Source organism: Xiphias gladius, chromosome 21 (assembly GCF_016859285.1).
Source record: "Xiphias gladius isolate SHS-SW01 ecotype Sanya breed wild chromosome 21, ASM1685928v1, whole genome shotgun sequence".
Lineage (NCBI taxonomy): Eukaryota > Metazoa > Chordata > Actinopteri > Istiophoriformes > Xiphiidae > Xiphias > Xiphias gladius.
In genome coordinates, this window is record NC_053420.1 from 6,772,933 (window position 1) to 6,792,044 (window position 19,112).

Genomic DNA, 19,112 nt, shown 5'->3' on the forward strand with positions numbered 1-19,112 from the left:
CGCTCAAACCAATTTGCTATTCTGTCTACAAAGCCAAACGCAGTAGCTATGGATTTCTAGGTCTAATTTACAAAATTGGGTTAAAGCTAGTATCTGAGTTTTGGCGTCTATTTTACCTTTCAAAATTATTATGCCACAGAAATTTGTAAATTTTGAAAAACATCAGCAATTTTACCAAAACTCCACAAGTGAATCAACTGATTGCAGCTATTTAATTGAAATGAATTGATTTCACCATGAAATTTATTAGATTTAAATGCTGGTGTGACCAGATATAAAGCCTTTTGTGGAGTCAGTCCAGGTGTAAACGGGTGTAAACAATCTCCTGTCTTCCCTCCAGTCGTCCCACCACCAGCTTCGCCTGGTTCGTCAACCCGATGAAGACCTTCATCTTCCTCATCTGGAAGAAGTACAAGAAGTACATCATCGCCCTGGTTATCCTGGCCATCCTCACGCTCTTCCTCGTCCTCATCCTCTACACGCTGCCGCAGCACATCTCTGCCCTCATCGTCAAAGGATGAAGAACCCTGCGAGGAGTCTTCATCACCTCACGCCGGATGTGCCAGACTGTCTCAGGTTTTTGATCCCGAACTGAAGCAGTTTACAACTAACTGACGTCTTATTTACCCCTCAGCCTGATTTCTGTGGAACTCAATCAGTAAAGCTCACGATTTAATATATCCAACACGGACTGCGCTACATTACCCAGCATCCTTGTTGATGTAAACACAACCGGGGTGATGGGAGGAATAATCAGGAAACAGTTTTACTGTTGGCTTGATCTGTCACCACAGAAAATTACTGGACACCTATTGCTTCAGGCTAAATATACATATAAATGTTATGTAAATTAAATATTGTTAGACTGTAAAACTGTATAGAAGCACTGGACAATTTTACGGCACATAATCCATGTGATAAATCAGCACTTTTCGTAAACTAAAACATAACTCTATTGTATTGTCTAATTTTGTTGATTAAAATATAGTTGTGGTCGCAAGTTTTCATTTTTTGAAAGCAAGTAAGTAAGTAAAACAAATAGGTACATTCATTTTTTGTTTAATTTTGGACTGACTCAGAAATGAAGTTGATATTCTCATGTGTACCAGCTTCAGAATGATCAATCTGAACGTTAAATGCTATTTCTGATACGTAAATAAGTCAATAAATATTAATATCAGTCAGAATCGGTGATTCTTTCCCTGTTTGCAGGCAGTGAATGAACTGTGGAAAAAAAACCCAAATTATTATTAAAAAAAAATAAAAATTGGATTGCAGAACTAAGGTGCATCATTCAGATTCAGTGTTATAAATTAATATTATATTCATTTGAAATATTTGGGATGAAATTAACTTTTTTGACTGGATTTCATGCCTTAACACAGTGGACTGGAGGGATTAGTGAAATTCACGTGAGATGTCCCAAAACCACATGTGCCTGAACGTCAGTTCATCATGTCAGAGATTTACATCTGTGCTCTTTGTAAGAGATAGTAAAAAGTTAAAAAAAATACCAGAAAACAGTTTTAAGAAAGAAGTTTAATAAATAAACAAAATTTAAAAAACAACAACATAATTACATAGTAATTACAATTCAGCTTCAGATATTTATAAAACATCTAAACACACATGCAGTACATACAAGGTCTGTGTTTATGCTGTAATGACTCAGTGCTATAAAGATCTAAAACAAAAACAATTACATCGCCTACAGGCCGAAGTGTTCATTAAAGCCACCATATGAACAAACCACATCCTGATGGTTTATCTGTTCTAAAAATGTAACGTTTGTCCTGAGAACACTGTCGTGGGGTTTTTGAAATCCAGGGGGATCATCCTCTGGAGAATAGGAATAAGATCCAGACATTTCATGTTGACCCGTGAAGAAGATAATGAGACATCCGACTGTGGACTCGAGCATACCGGTCAGCTTCATGAGGCAGGAAATATAATTAACCTCACAGAGTGAAACTGACTCCGTCCTCATCTTGAAAACTATTTTTTGCATTTTTCATAATGAGATAATTAAATATGATCATGAGAAAAACACAGTTTGACTCCCGAAGTTGAGGGCAGTGAAATAAAGGTCAGGACTCGGCATTAAGACCTCGTTCTCGTCTTCAGTTTAAGCAGCAGGAAGTCAGAATGGTTTGTTTACAGATGCTCGCTCTGATTGTTTCCTCCGAGACTCAGATGATGTTGGATCATGTTGAGACAAATTTTGTCTCGACTTTGTCAGCGACTAGAAGGGAACTGATGTCTGAAAACCAGTTTACAGTTCAGTTTGTTCCAAAAATATGTAGAATGCTCTGCTTAGACGACTTTCTCTCTTTTTTTTTTTTTTTGCCTTTTTAGCCGCATGGCTCCAGGAAAGGCAATGCCGCGCTGCCAGTCAGTCGGCTGGTACACCACTTTGGTCCAGACTGAAATGTCTCAACAACTATTGAATGGATTGTCATGAACGTCAGTATAAATATTCACGTCCCTTTCAGGATGAATTGTGATAAATTTTTGGTGATTCCCTGCACTTTTCTTTTGGCGCCATCCTCAGGTCAAAAATTCCAATACTTTGCTTTATGGTTAAACGCCTGCAAAACTGACGACATTCCCGTTAGCCTCCGCTCCACTTTGTGGTTAATTCCAATACAGCTAACGTTAGCATGCTAACACACTAAAATGAGATGGTGAACATTGTCAACAGTATATCTGCTAAACTTCAGCATGTTAGCACTTAGCTCAATACAGCCTCACAGAGCCACTGCCATGGCTGTAGAAAATAAAATTAAAAATGAAGTTATCCTTTTTCCTGTCATATAAAAACTCTTAATAAAACCGCAAATAGCCTAGAGATTTTTAGCTTACAGTAGTTTCAGTGGAAAGTATTATTTAATTGTTTTTTTCTTTTCTTTCTTTCTTTCTTTTTCTTTCTTTCTTTCATTTTAACAAAATAAACAGAAGTGGTCTGGAAAAACTTAAATTCCAGCTGAAACCTCCTTTAACTCACTTGAAGTAGGTTGGACACTGGTTGAACAGACACTGATGTAATATGGTAGATTCTTTGGAGCACCCTGTGATTCCCAGTCTACCCAGTGTACCTCTGTGCTCGGTCGGTAGTGCGCGCCGCCGCCGCAGCAGAGGGCTCAGCCGCCGCGCACCGTGAACGCGCCTCTCCATGCGGTTTGAATAAAGAGGGAAAAGCAGAAAAAAAAAAAAGAAAAAAAAATCAGCTGATCATGAAAAGACATGAAGCCGACACTGCAGCGGAGAGCAGAGACCGGCTTTATCCCCTCATCTGAACCCGGTCCCGCTGTACGAGGGGTCCGGTTCTCCGCTCGGCTACTGCGCTCTTTGTCAGCCGGTTCACACACGGAGACCCGGGCGGGTTTGTGGGATTTCTCTGAATGAAGACGCTCAACCGGAGAGACACTCGTTAGTTTGAAAATGACTCGGGGTTATTTGTTTTTTTTTGTTTTTTTTTCCTGTTTTTCTGCGGAATCTGCGCCGGTAGGATTTTATTTCCAGCAGGATGTTCTCCCCTTTTGTTTGGAGAAAGAAGCGACTGATGCTGCGGTGAAGTCACACTGACGGAGGAGTCACCGGATCCGGTCTTCAGTGGTCGCTTTTATCAGCCTGTTAACGCTCATTTTTCCTAGCTGGGCCGTGGGAGTGGGGAAACGGCTTTGGTGGGATTACACCACCTTTGCGCTGTAGATTTTTTAATTATTCTTAATTATTTTTTTGTATCATCATTGGCTCTGTGCTTCGCCTGGTTTCCCCCCCCCCCCGTCTTTTGTGTGGAACTGGTCCGTCAGTCCCGGACTCTGTTAGACCGTCCCGGTTGGTCCCGGTGTGTCCCCGGCGGAGGAGCACCATGCCGGAGTGTGTGTCGGTGTCAGAGTTCGTGCAGGAGGTTCAGGAGGACTGGAGCTCCCCCACCACCTCCTCCTTCACCTCCAAGATGATCAGCTGCAGGAACACCGTCTACCTGCTGGAGGAGGTCGGTACTGACAGCGCGGGGCGATGGGGGGTGGTAGCAGCGGTAGTCATAGCGGTAGTAGCACCAGCAGCGGTGGACCGAAGATGTGTGGTCACTCGTTCAGGAGGTTTCACCGGTTCCGACTCATGTTACCTGATGAGTGAGGTGAACAGACACTCAAGTCATTATCTCTCTTCTTCTAGCTTGAGGTCAGGGCCGGACCAAACTGCTCCGGGGGCCCCAGGGCAAAAATGAGCCCCCCGTGGCCCCCATCATGTACCCCCCCCCATTTCGTCCCCGTCTCTGTGTGTTGTGTGCAGTTTTTCCCACGTCGGAATCACCAGTGTTTTTCCATTTATTTATGTTTTCGGCTCTGTCTCTTAGAAATTACAGTTACATCATACTAATTTTCGACGGTTAGTATGTGTTTGAACACCCGCAGTAGACCCGCACAGGTGATATCACTTCTTTTCGATGACTGGAGCTCTTCTCAGGAGTGTGTGGGAGTGTGCAGACTATGTTTCACTTACCCCTTTTATCGTTGTTATTAAGTGAAAGTGCCTGGGGGTGTGCAGGGCCTTTAATAAATACATCCGCAAAGAAAACATCTGCAAAATGTTCAAACTGAACATATCTGCAGGACGTTCAGTCTTTCAGTTGGTATCACGCTTACATGGTGCGTATTCTTAAAATTCGAACCCAGTGAATTTATAATCAGAGTAACTCGGGGCTGAGAGTTCTGAATTGGGAACCAGGTCCGTACTTACTACACTCTGCAGTAAAGTACAAATAATGATGACGTATTGTAGTTTTGGTCCGGTTTGGGGGTTAAGGTTTGAAGTATGGGACAGTGGTGAAAACTGAAATGCGGAAAACAGCGCAGCTTTTTATTTGTAGGTTTCGATTGTATAGATACAGTAATAGATAATGAAGTCGTCCAGGTTCAAGGTTAAGCTATTCTTCAGCTCCCACTATGCATGTAGGTGCACAACTGTGCAGAAAGCTAAACAGACTTCCAATAAATGTTAAAAACAGCAGGTGGCCTTTGAAGTCTTTACCGTGATTAGTTAGGTGCTAACATAGCCCCACGGTCTCATCCACTGCACGGGGGACAGTCCCAGGAGGTCGATTGGAAAAGTTCAGGGAAGTGGCTTTGTGCTTCTCTTAAGGGGAGGTAGGGAAGTTAGCCAGATGCACATTTGCCAAACCAACCAGTTAGTCCTCATGCTTAGAAAAAGGTATTTTCTCATGCAAAATTTGAAAAACCTATTGTTTGAAAACACTTCTTATAAAGCACAAATCTCACCTTTGTGTAACTTTACTTCCCTGAGCTTTTTTTAGTGGAACCTCCGGGACTGTCCCGAAACGTGGCTAGTGCTAATCCAGCAAACTATTATGCTAGCTGTCTGAGGCAAATATGTTGCTAGTACAACTTTTTAAAGTTACTGTCGATGTTGCATGTTTCACCTACAGATAATGCTCCGACAAGGGCATTTTGGGGAGTAGGTAAAAGATCTAACGAGTCACACATTTAGATCTGACAAAAGTCCGGATGCGACAACGTCTGTCAAACCGTAACTGCTATGGAACCCTGGTGGTTTCAGTCGTGGTTTCTCTAGCAACAGAACGTTCAACTGAAACCAGCTGCTGACAGAGTAACTATGTATCGAAATAAAACGTCAGCGCTACTATGATAATACGTGTACATTTATAATCGTACCTATATACAAACAGTAGACTCAGCTGTGTGACGCATCTCCACGTCGGTTTTATAATGCCTACAGTAGCGCTGCATTTTTACATACAGTGGGGTCCAAAAACCAGAGACCACTGGAAAGTGCAGTTTTACACGACCTGTGATGTTGTAAACCCTCTGTTGGCTATGCTGCACTTCTCCATGGAGAAAACGAAATCTTCTCTTTCACTGTCCGATCCAACTTTTAGTAGTTCTCTTTGCTAACTTACTACACGTGCTCCACAGGTAGGGGAGAATATGGTTAATGCTGTAATGTTCTGCTCCTGACAGGTTACGACACCACTGGTTCTCGCCTAAATATCAACAGAGACAGTAGTGGTCTCATGAGTTAAGAAAGTTAATAAAATGGTTTCATATCTTGGTCTAAAAGCAGGACCAAAGTTGTGTCACTGTGAGAATCTTTGGCCAGTTCAAGCGGATTTCCTTGCCATGGGGGCCCCCTTGCAGGTTAAACTGGCCCTGCCATATCAAGTTGACATCTTCAAGTCTCTTGTCCTGTCCGACCGATTAATTTTCTGTCGATCAACAAACCAATTACTGGGCTGCTCGTTTTGTACAGTTTGTGAGGCTGTGAAGCTGCTCTGCTGCTGCATGTTCGGTTGGGGGTATGCTTTAAACCAGCAGGTAGCAAACCCCCCAACACAAAATCCCACACACACACACACACACACACACACACACACTCTGTTGGGGATTGGAGTCATTGACCTGAGCCGTTTTCACATATGAACTCCGGAGTTGCCCTCTCACACATGTAGCACACAACAGGAGATTGTCAGTGTCACAAGCGTTCCTTTTACTTGCTCTATTCACATATGGGCTCAGCTGGACATTACACGGACTATGTACTGGGGACCTGGCAGTCTGGTAAAGCCTGTTTAATTTCCGGTCCAACTGATTCAGACATTTGCGCTCTCACATGCAGCTCCTCCAGGTAAATGTCTAGATGAGTTCAGGGTTGCAGTGCATGTGTGAAAGCAGCACTGGAGACTTCGGATCCTTGACTGGCCTGAAAAACGGACACTCAAACTGCCCCCCTTTTACCCCCTACAGAGTTAGCATATGTTACCACAGCATCAGATTAATCCTCATTAGTATTCACTGTCACTGTCAATTAATGTTGATGAGGAGGAGCGTCGAGATCCCCCTTTCTTTCCCCTTCAAATACTGTAAATAGAAGACTGTAGAAATTTCAGAGTTTCTCCCTCTTGACGTTTTAAAGCTGAGGACTCTGGATCGCCACAGTACTAAATGCAGTGCAGATAAACCATAAACACGCACACAAACCATGTCAGCATAACTGATAGATTGTCACCTATCATTCTTAGAGACGTGCATGTCTGGTTTTATCTGGAAGGCGAGGAAATAATTTCTTTGAGGGTGGAATGACACAATTAGTGTCATTATTTTGTCTCGTGTCTATGCATCAATTAGCAGCTGTGGCAGTGAATTGAATACCTGACAAATAAATGTACTTAATAACTATGATGCAAAAGTCATATTTTCAATAAATTGGTCCTAATCATTGACGTGCAGCCTGGCCAACAACAGGCCTTCTTCACAGCAGAAGAAGAAAAAAGAAGATGGCACGTATTCATCAAACTCCGGAAGCCGTTTTCTCATATGAACTCTGGACAATGTCTGGTGGAAGCATTATAGCATTATGAGATTTACACTTAAGACTGCTCCAGTTTAAGAGTCAAAAAATTATTTTCTGAGTGTAAACAATAAGACGCATTTATGAAATGATTTTCTCCCACTTAGAGCAAAGTGTAAGAGCAACTCTCAAGGGTTGACATGATTGGTCATATGATTGTTCAGAGAGGGAATAGATGGTCAGAGATATAGACCCTATATCTGCCATATAGTATATTTAAAAAAATCCTTGCAGTTATTCAGTGGTATATTTTTCTGCAAGAACACATATAATTATAATTTACGAAGTTTATTTTATCTGTGTGAAATCTTTAAATCTCTGGGAATAATTAACATGGAGAATTAACCCCTCTGCTGTGAAGAAAAGGTCTACGGGCTGATACTCCCAGAAATAATAAAATAAAAACCGAGATCTTGGTAAAAAAAGTGTGCAGCAAAGGTTAGACAAATGTATTGGCCATATTGCCCAATCGTACATCGGACTGAAGCTTTAAATTTAAAACATCAAAATCCAACTCCAGCTGCTTCATGTGGAGATTTAGACTGACGAGAAACAGGTTCACACACACAGGAATGTAGCTGTCTGTTGTCAGAGAACAAAGCTCGTCCTCTGTGTGTGTGTTGAGTCAGCAGGTGAATTACTGCCACCCCCAACCCCCTGCATGAACACACACACACACACGACTGATGTTTGAAAGTGCGAATTGTTTAATATGCGTGTGTGTGTGTGTGTGTGTGTGTGTGTGTGTGTGTGTGTGTGTGTGTGTGTTCAGGCTCTGGACAGTGACCGGCTGGTGTTGCAGAAGATGAAGAAAGCTGCTAAAGCCAAATACACATCAGGACAAGGTAAACATTCAAACATACAAACACACACACACACACACACACACACACACACACACACACACACACACACAGATATATTAATCCCTGTACTAACACTGTTTCTCTCTGTCAGACCATGTGTCTCACCTGGAGCAGTACATTAACTCCATGGAGAAGCTGTCGGTCAACTGTCACTCCAACGGAGAGACGGAGGTTGGCTCTGCCTTCTGCCGTCTGGCGGACTTCTCCAAAGACCTGGTGTCTCCAATGAAGAACCTGGTGAGTGATGGCAGTATGACCTCACAGAGGTCAGAGGTCACAACAACTGTACCTGATAAGAGTCACTGCCTCCAGGTGGTCCAAAGCGGGTTTAGAACTCCCCCTACCTTAAGTTACTCTTGTTACTTTATTCAACTCTTAACCAGCTGGGGAAACCTCTGACTAAAAGCCACCTGGGTCTTAACTGGTCCACTGGAAAACATTTTTGCTAAACTGGTCATACCCAACATCCAATTAATTAACTAGTCCATTCAAAACTTTCTTGAAAAACCCTCTAACTAAAAAATTCTGATTGGTTCTCAACTGGTTATGCCAAACTTCCATTGGAAAAACAGAGAATTAACTAATATTAACTTGTCCATTCCAAACTTCCCTGAGATACCCTCTAAACTTCTGAGTGACTCTTAACTGGTCATTCTGAACTTCAGCTGGGAAAAACCAGTGAGTTGTGAACTAGTCCAATTCACATGTCAACTGACAAACCTATAACTAAAAAAAGAGGTTGACTTTTAATTAGTCCACTCCAAACTTCCCCCTTTTTAAAAACTTGTGATTGGCTTGAATCTGGTCCATTCCAAATTCCACTGGAAAAAGCTCAGATCAAAAAACCAGTGGGCTCTTAAAAGGTTAATTCCAAATTCCACTGAAACATACTTGAGTTAAAAAACTAAGGATTTAAGTTCACTGGTCCATTCCAGACTTCTAATTGGCTCTTAAATCGTCATTCCACACTTCATTTGGGAAAACCACTGATTAAAACTAACTGGGATATCCTTTGATTGAAAAAACAGTTTGTTCTTAACCGGTCCATTCTGAACTTCAACTGACAAATGCTAATTTAAAAAAACGTTGTCTTTTAACCTGTCCATTTCTAACTCCCTTAAGAAAATCTCTATTTAAAAATGTCTGATCAGCTTAAAACTGGTTTATTCCAAAATCCCCTGGAAAAACCTCTCAGCCATCGAAAACCAATTAGCTCTTAATTGGTTAATTCCACATTGAATTGAAACACCCTCTGATTACAAGCCTAGGATTTCAGTTGGGTCTTCCGTGTCTCAACCAGTCCCTTCCAAACTCCACTGAAAAATCCCCCCTATTAAAAACTGATGATTAACTGGTCCACAGTGTAAAACACATCTTGAAAACCAGTTGGATCTTATCCATTCCAAACTTCATATGGAAAAACTTATAATTAATTACTAACTGGATCTTAGCTTTGTCATCCATCACAATTGGTGAATGATCAGCTTGGGTATTATCCTTCACTGATACCTCTTATTTTTATTTTTTCTTGTCACTGGAAGTTACTTTAATTGTATTTTTCAAGCAGATTTGCAACATTTTAAAAATTAAAATAATATTTGTGATTTTTTTTTATCGCAAGAGATAATTTAACTGTCAGTGTTAAGCAATGCAGAGAGTATTGAACATGATGCCTCTAACTGAATGTGAAATTATCTTCTCCACAAAAGCTGACGTAAATGTGTGTTTATTTGTGTTTGTGTGTGTTTGTGTGTGCAGTTAAAGAGCATGCTCCACAACATCAACTTCTTTCTGGACTCTGTGGTTAAGGGAGACCTGAGGGAAGTGAAGGGGGTGAGGACTTTATCTTGATTTACTGCTTTCTTATCACCTGCACGATCCCTATGTCCTGTAACAGCGACAGACCTCGGGTCCGTCACCTTTCACCACACATTCAGTCATTCACAAGAATTATTTCTGTCATATTTGCTCCACGTGGCCTCGGGGTGGCGCTGTCTGTCACCCGGCTTCTCTCAGTGAAGTTCATGATGGGTATCCGATGCTGGACGTTTACATCCTGTCGCGAAGCTCACCGAGCGCCCAGGATAGAAAGAGGTCGTACAGCGGGATTGTGTTCAGTAAGGTTCCTCAGTCCGGTGAGTCTAAAATCCTGTTTCCTACCCTGTCTCTCTGACTGTCTCGGTCTTTTTCTGTCTCCGCAGGATCTGAAGAAGCCTTTTGACAGAGCATGGAGGGACTATGAGAGCAGATTGTGAGTGATGATCAAACATACGTATGTGGGGTTTGCTTGGCCTGACTGTTGATGGTTTGACACAACTCTGGATTTTCCAGTTCTTGAATGTTCCTGTTGAAGGTGAGGAGCAGCAAAGAAAATGTGACTGATGTGCAAAATAATAAATTTTAACTCAGAGGTAGGCCTACTGTTCCTTCTACAAACAACTGAAAATAAAAACTCATTTATGTTTTTAAAGTCCAGTAAACACAATCAAGATACAATATGAAATACAGCATCTTCAGTATTTAGAAATAAAGCTGGTTGATGGAAACTACTGAAATTACTGTTTAGAGGTGAATTTGTATGCGACGCACATCCTCGCATTGCTCTGAAACCCGTCCAATGAATCCGATCACATGATCAGCACTCAACCAATCAGATGAGAGTTGATAATGATATAATCTCTCCTCTCACGTTGTCTTAATTTTAAAATTAAAAAGGAGTAAGGAGGTAATATATGGAAATTGTTCATCGTACCCATGGATAAGTGCAAATGACAAATGTTGTGTAAAAGACTACAATACCCATGGTTCTACAGACCAGGAAGGGCTGACACAAAGATTATTGTTGTTAGAAATGGGTGTTCAGCCCAGCTAACAGGAGGCCTCATCTAGTAATTTAGGCATGTTGATTAACAGAGTTTGGTGAGTCTGATTTCGGGCATTCGTACAAGCCACACCTCCCAGAAAAATAGTAGGAGAAGTGTAGGGGAAGAATACGAAAACTTTTTTTGAATGAGGCCCGAGTGTGTGTATTATTTATGTGTGTGTTTGCAGTAAGCAGGTGGAAAAGGAGAAGAGGGAGCTGGCTCGTCAGTATGGGATGGTGAGGAGCGAGGTGAGTGGAGGAGAGATCGCCGAGGAGCTCGAGAAGGAGAGGCGCTCCTTCCAACTGAGCATGTGTGAGGTCAGAGACACCGCCTCCTCCTACTCCATCACTTTTACCTTGGGGAACATCCCAGTTCTTTCGTTTGACCGTTCCTCGATCCTAGCCTGACCCAGAAATCGCTCTAGTCCTCCATCTTGAAGGCGGTCCCGAAGCTTTTATTCCTGCTCTGAGGAGCGAGGACACCTGAGACCATCCTTCACTGAAGTCCTTTGCCAGTCCGACACGCCCCTTTATTAGATATCTGTTAGTGATTGGACACTGTAGCTCATTGGACTGATCTGAAACCGCGTTTATACCGAAGTGGACAAATAGTAGAATCAAAAGATTGAAATGCAATACTCCCGATTTTTAGATTTTGTTTTTTCAGATTCACCATGAAATTAAAATTGGTGGATCCGTGGGTCTGATTAGGAAAAGACCCATATACATCTTCCTTTTTTCATTAGAAAGTTTTTTTTCTTGATGATCTGCCTTGTGCCTCCTGCTTGTCTCAGGGACGGAACTATCTGTCTCGTCTTGATTTGGGGAGAAGCTGCTTCGCAGCTGCAGATACTCCCGTGCGCATAGCCTTCAAGAGTGCAGATAACAACAGATAATGAGCAAAGCATGGGATAACTTACATTTTTCTAACAGTTTCCCCTTTTAATCTTTATCATAGATAATACAATATATTCTGAGAGAGGTGAGTCTGATATCGTGCAGAAAAAATAACGTTTTACTTGTCAATTGTCATTTGCAGAAACTCTATAGTTTGATGTGAGATTTATCGACTTAATTTCCAGTTTCCCTTAAATCATTTGGGTTGATAAATAATTTCTACAAATTATAAGACATTCTAATTGCAATCTGAATTATGAAATAATGAATTTACACACTTAATATCAATACATTATGATGCAAATAATCAATAAATTAAAAAAAAAACACGTTGCTGCAAGTAGAACTTTTTCATGTGCATTCAGTGTCTGAGCAGTAAAATCCATTTTACACGCCGTGGTTCTACTGCTCCGTGCACAGTATAAAAACAGAATGCATTTTTTAATAAATGTGCTGTTTCACAGAAACAGCACATTTGCCGTCATCAGAAACGGATGTTGCTTTAGGTGACGGTTCGGACATTTCATTTCTCTAAAACTGTGTTTCTCTGAAACCGAGTCATCACTTACAGAATGTGCAGCACCCTCCTTTCCTTTAACGCCAACTCCTCTCTCTTCTCTCTCAGTATCTGATTAAGGTCAACGAGATAAAGACAAAGAGAGGAGTCGACCTGCTGCAGAACCTCATCAAACACTACCACAGCCACAACAAGTAAGAAAACACACACACACACACACACACACACACACACACACACACACACACACACACACACACACACACACACACACATTAATGAGCCTACATGCAGTAAAAAGACATGTTTGTTTTTACTCTATCTCTCTGTGTGTGTGTGTGTGTGTGTGTGTGTGTAGTTTCCTGCAGGAGTGTGTCTCCACCACTCAGAGGCTGAAGCAGTACATGGAGGAGCTGAACGGAGTCCTGACCACGGTACGACGACAACTCACAGCTGTGCACTTTCATAATGCAACGAACTCGGCAGCCTCTAGGGGGCGCTAGCAGACTGCTGGACTGTATGAATAGATGTGAACTTATTTTCAATACAAATGACGTCTTTTCTTAGAGGTATGATGATTTTGGATGAGAACATGTAGGAGGGAGAAACATTAAAGACTTAAATACTAAGCACATGATAAAATACTCAACAAAAATAAATAGCTAAAACATAACAAACCCTAAATCATAATCTTTTGTTGTTGGGCCGCTCATTGCTCCCATTAATTGGATTTTTTAAAAGAATGCGATTATGGAGGAGGTACTGAAATATCGATCCCATTCTGCCTTAATAGAGACTGTATTTGATTAAGCGAACAGAAAATAATATCTGTTTTGAAAACAAATATATGTTTGATGTTTTGATGATTGCATGTAAGAAAGTGCTCACAAGAAAATGGATGAAAACAGAAATTCTTACGGTTGAGCACTGGATTAATTTGATGCATGATATTTATGTAATGGGGAAATTAGCGTTTGTTTTAAGAGTTGGACAAGGCATGTTTGCAAAAGCTGCCGGGAATCCTGGTTTGAGTATCAGTCACCATTTAAATCAGATGTTAAGTAAACAGATTGGACTACATCAATTCCCCTTAGCTCTTACGATATTCTAGTGTTGTTGTCTGTTCAGGGTTTTCCCTTTTTCTATAAATTAATGCAAAAAGAGGCATTGGAAGCACATATGCACATATGTACATGTGCAGGTGGGCGTAAGTAAATGTTAATGTACACATTTATATATGTGACTTTAAGTATGTTTGTATATATGGATATAAGAAGGAATATACAGCTTTTTTGTTGATTTTCCTTCTGGTGTTAAATGTTAAAAACAGGAATGTGCTTGGGAAAACCAGCTATACTTTTGTTCTAAATAAAAACATTAAGAACAATACACTGTGAGCACCAACTCACAAAAAGAGACATAAACTCAATTAAAACGTTCTGACCAGAAAACATCAAACTGACATTTCTGATTGTAGTTTTCTCCTGTATTTACGTGGATTAATTCAGCCTATCTACCAAACACACTCTGTATGTGGCGACGCGACGAAAACAGTTCGATCCTTTACACAACATCACTCACAGTCTCACTGCATCAACATCAAATAACTAATGAATACTGGAAGTAACAATGTCAGTGACTCTACTCCCCTGGAATATACTCTGAGGCTACCTCGGATAACTGCAGTCACATGATCAACACTCAGCCAATCTTGAGAGTGCCGAGCGTGGTTTCAACACTCTACACATGTTGCCTAGATTTCAGAATAAAAATCAAACCTCTGGCCGTGTTTGACAAAGTTACCTGGATGAGAATTAGCAGGATCATTTTGGCCTGATAACAGCATGTTAGCCTGGATTAGTCAAGCCAGACTTGAAGAGCGGGGCCCATGTGGGCTGTTCAGGTGAGCTGTTGTGTGTGTCTGCAGGTGAAGCAGCGTCAGGAAGAGGAGAAGAAACAGCTGTGCGCTCTCAGGGACCAGCTGAGGCCGGTCGTCCACACAGAGCAGGTCAGAGACACAACCACTGATACTAACTGACGTTATAATACTGTTCAACAGGTAATGAAGGTGTCCGCCGCTCGCGTGTTAATGTGTGGGCGTGTGTGTGTGTGTGTGTGTGTAGGACTCTCTACCTAAGCAGGTGTACAACATGCATCAGCTGCTGGGAGACAAACAGTATGGAACAGAGAGAACGGGATTCCTCTACAAGAAGAGCGACGGGTAAAAGAGAAAAAAACAACACGCACAAACAAACACTCAACACTGACAATCAGGTTCAGTAGTGCGACTAAAACTGTGTCTGTGTGTGTTTCAGGTTGAGGAAAATGTGGCAGAAAAGGAAATGTTCAGTTCACAACTGTTACCTGACCATCGCACATGCTACTGTGAGCTCACCCGTGTGTCTGTGTGTGTGTGTGTGTGTGTGTGTGTGTGTGTGTGTGTGATCAGCTCTAACCTCTGACCTTTAACATTTAAGTTATAATCCGTAAGATTTTCAAGGAATCAGAAACAATTTTTTGTACTCTTATGTCCTTATGCATTATTTAAATGTATTTATCCATTAATTAATTACCTCTGTAGTTTTTATTGTGAATGGTGGAGTCAGGATACACGCTGCCGGTCCACACTTGAAGGATTCACAGCTGTTATCAGAGCTGTATTAATTTACTGCCAATGCAAATAAAACATTTCCTGCTGATGCTGCTTCACATTAAAAGCATGCAGCTGACGAAACACGGGGTGGCTCTTATTGTGAAGCAGTCACAAGAAAGACGCTGTGCATTTTTCACAGAGGTTAGCGCTGACTGCGATTGTTCATCAAAAACACATCTAGAAAACAAGACAGTGGTTATTTTCAGCCTTTTTTTTGGTCAGATCTGTGTCGTATTAGTTTTAATATTACAGAAATGGAATATGGAACAAGGAGGAGCAGCCACAGTGAGCCACTTGATGAAATAAGCAACTACAGCCTAACTAAAGCAACCGTTTTTTATAATTATTTTATAAAATTGTATTATTTTAATAATCGATTGATCACTTCAGTCATTTTTCAAACAAAACCAGTGGAAAAATGCGAAACATTTTCTGAGTCCAGCTTCTCAAAGAGGATTTGCCGCTTGTCTTTTGCATCTATTGAAGTGTTGATTTCTTATTATGTCACAATTGTTTCGTTTTCTTAGACTAAATGATTGATTGTTTAGTCCAAAAAAATAATCGGCTGATTAATCGATAATGAAAATAATTGTTTGTTGCAGCCCTAATTGTTTCTATTGTCTTTTTTTGTTTGTACCAGATTTGAAAAGTATTATTGAGAAGTTTAAAGCTCCAACTTCAAATTGTTTTTTGTCTAGAGGGATTTATGTCAGTTGTTTTAATATTAATGTTTTGTTGTTTTCCATATTTCTATTTTTGGTCATACAAATAAAGATTATCGATCAATAAATTGATTGATACTTATCAACCCCCCCCCCATTTCTCTCTCTCAGCCTAATAAACCACCAACCAGACTCAACCTGCTCACCTGTCAGGTTAAACCCAGTGTGGAGGACAAGAAATGCTTCGACCTCATTTCTCGTAAGAAACACACACACACACACACACACACACACACACACACACACACACACACACACACACACACTATACAATAAATACTAGTGTGCACAAATGTAATGTATGTGTAAAACCATTAATGCTGTTTCCTGTTTCCAAATTACAGTGACATATAGTAGAGAGATATAGTAAATTATTTATATATAAACTATAGTTATGCATAATAAATATAATCAAGCATGATGTAAAAATAGTATAAACAACAAATAACTACATATATATACATATTAATATATATATATATATATATTTATATATATATATATATTAATATAAGTTTTAGATATAAATATGTTGATAAAACACTCATTACAATCATGTAATCACCTGCAAATACCTACCAAGGATACCTACCAACAAAATGCCATATACTGTATAATCAAACTGAAAATATCAGTGGTTAATTTAAACATTGCTATAACTAATGTTGATCTAACCTTTATGTTTTAAACAACATAAAACTTAGTGCCTGAGCCTCAGCGTTTCTGCCGTTCGTGTTGCTGGGCAACACCTAGCTAGGCAGGAAGGGGTTCACAGGGTTGAGGCGGTAGTTTTCAAAATCCCAACGAGTTTTGTTATTCTCTTACCTGAGACTTCTCCACCTCTTTATTTTCTGTACAGTTGTTGCTGTCCCCTGCAGCTGTCTCTCAGACCTGCAGGCTGTAGCTTAGCTACGCTAGAGCCAACGTCCTTACCTCCACCAAGGAGGTTGCGCTTTCACCCGTGTCTGTCTGTTTGTTGGTTTGTTTGTTTATTTGTCAGCGGGATTTCGCACAAAGTGCCGAACCAAACGTGGTTGAGGGATGGGGCACTGGCCAGTGAAGAACTCAATACATTTGAAAAACCGGTGGATCTAGTCATTTTTTTTTTAACCAATTTCCTTAACATTGCGAGACGGGGCGTTTTTCCACATTTACGTCAGTTTCTCAGGAAAAAAAATGTATGGATCTTGATGAAAAAAAAATCAGACACATTCATGGTGTTGAGATCTATGAGTTCGTACAATTTGGTGCAGATCCAGAGCTAGACAGACATGCGGAGGATTGTTTGGCCTCTGCGGAGGTTATGTGCTCTACTGGCTGCCATTCTAGTTTTTCACTGGCTTGATTTGGTCTTTGTCTTTTTGTGTTTCTAATTGACAGAGGTCAGTACTAATTGGTGTCATCAGTACCACCTGCACTGGTCACACTCGGTAGGCCGAAATCCCCTGAAGTGCAATATGGTGCGTCAACACTGGAAAAAGGCGTTCACGACTGAAACGTCAGTCTCTGTGCTCTGTCATGTAAAGAATAAAGATAAAAAAAGAGACTTCTGAGACATCGTTCAGGGTGTGAAAGCCCCCCGCTTTTTTTTCTTTCTTGTTTTTTTACACTTTTGATTGTTTCCCTTGAGTAACACACCGGACCGGTACCTGGAACACAGTTGCTTTGAACATCAGTCGGTTCCACAAGTGCTTTTTTGCTGAGGCTCTGCTGTTGCTGTCTTTACCTACAGTTTAATACTGGTGCATTAATGTATAAGGCAAACAAACAAACAAACAAACACCTGTGTCTTAGGTGTCCTCTTTATACTGTCCAGTTATTAAAAGTTAATCCACACCAATCCGAATCCAGAATTTCCAGTGGCCACGGTATAAAATGGTGTAATATATTAGCAGCACTTTGTCCTCCAGATAATCGGACCTACCACTTCCTGGCTGAAGATGAAGCTGAGTGTGTGGCGTGAGTAACAAATAAACTTTATTGATATAGTCTGATACTGGTATCATCTTGTATTTATGTTGATTATCATAAAAAATACAAATATAAAGCATTAAAATGTGTATTGTGTGTGTGTGTGTGTGTGTGTGTGTGTGTGTGTGTGTTTTGTTCAGCTGGATCTCGGTGCTCAGTAACAGTAAGCAGGAGGCTCTGAGCGTGGCTCTGGACGGGGGGAGGAGAGGGGGAGGAGGCGGGGAGAGCAGCGTGGAGGATCTGACCCGGGCCATCACCGATGACATCAGACGGATGCCGGGAAACAACAGCTGCTGCGACTGTGGCGCGCCAGGTAGTGTCGTTCAGTCGGTCAATCAGTCAATCAGTCAGTCAATCAGTCAATCAGTCAATCAATCAGTCAATCAGTCAATCAGTCAATCAATCAGTCAATCACTGCATCTTTTCACACCCCGTCTCCACCCTCTACTTTAACCCAACATCGAAGCTCCAGCTGCAGTAGGAACTTTGCTCAACCAGGTTGTGAAGCGACGAACAAAATTATTAAAAACAATTACGAGTAATATAAAAATCAGATATACAGTTGAAATGACGACGGGATTTATTCATTTAATAGTGAACCAAAAAACTCATTTTTAAAGCAAAACTACAGAAATTCCCTTGTTCCAACCTCTCAAATGTGTCTATTTTCTGTTTTTCTTACTCTTCTATGACAGTGAACTGAATCTCATTTGGTTTTGGGCTGTTGGTTGGACAACGAACGCTATCTGAATATGTCATCTTGGACTCGGGGAAACTGTGATTTACGTTTTTCATTCTTTTCTATTAATCGAGTAAATAACTGGCAAGATTATTCTCTAATAAAATAATTGTTAGTTGATAGTAAAGTTTTAAAAAATCCCTACGAGGAATGAAAGAATCGGTCTTCAGAGCTATTTACATGCCTGCAAAGGTTGCAAACATCTGAGATATCAAAACTTTACTATTTCGCTATTTATACAGGGACAGTTCACTTTGATCTGCGTGACTGTGAATATGGCAGTTTTAGCCAAAAGCCTGATTTTTAAACTGTTGCCCCCTGGCAGCCGTTATAAAAATGATAAAAAAATTTTTTAAAATCATATGTTTTTTTTTTTTTTTTTTTACTGCTTCTAATTTATATGAAAATGGCAATAAACAAAAACAATTTGGGATAAAATAGTACCAAAAAAAAGATAATTTTTCTGTAGCTACACCTCTTTTTAAAAATAAATAA

General features: G+C 40.6%; 2 protein-coding genes across 2 annotated transcripts in view; both read left to right on the forward strand.

Annotated features, from left to right (window-relative positions):
* The window catches only part of fer1l4 (fer-1 like family member 4), a 35,813-nt gene extending 34,552 nt beyond the window's left edge, over nt 1-1,261 (forward strand). The window contains exon 49 of the mRNA XM_040116543.1: nt 341-1,261. Within this exon, the coding sequence (XP_039972477.1) occupies nt 341-521 (181 nt within the window). The 3' untranslated portion in view covers nt 522-1,261. The remainder of the gene's footprint in view (nt 1-340) is intronic.
* Nucleotides 1,262-3,871: 2,610 nt separating this feature from the next.
* unm_sa1614 (un-named sa1614) overlaps nt 3,872-19,112 on the forward strand; it is a 28,497-nt gene continuing 13,256 nt past the window's right edge. Inside the window, exons 1-14 of the mRNA XM_040159787.1 lie at nt 3,872-3,997; nt 8,162-8,234; nt 8,347-8,492; nt 10,014-10,088; nt 10,457-10,506; nt 11,307-11,436; nt 12,641-12,726; nt 12,891-12,966; nt 14,460-14,540; nt 14,656-14,753; nt 14,848-14,917; nt 16,019-16,106; nt 17,818-17,866; nt 18,019-18,191. Coding sequence (XP_040015721.1) covers nt 3,872-3,997; nt 8,162-8,234; nt 8,347-8,492; nt 10,014-10,088; nt 10,457-10,506; nt 11,307-11,436; nt 12,641-12,726; nt 12,891-12,966; nt 14,460-14,540; nt 14,656-14,753; nt 14,848-14,917; nt 16,019-16,106; nt 17,818-17,866; nt 18,019-18,191 — 1,321 coding nt within the window. The remainder of the gene's footprint in view (nt 3,998-8,161; nt 8,235-8,346; nt 8,493-10,013; nt 10,089-10,456; nt 10,507-11,306; nt 11,437-12,640; nt 12,727-12,890; nt 12,967-14,459; nt 14,541-14,655; nt 14,754-14,847; nt 14,918-16,018; nt 16,107-17,817; nt 17,867-18,018; nt 18,192-19,112) is intronic.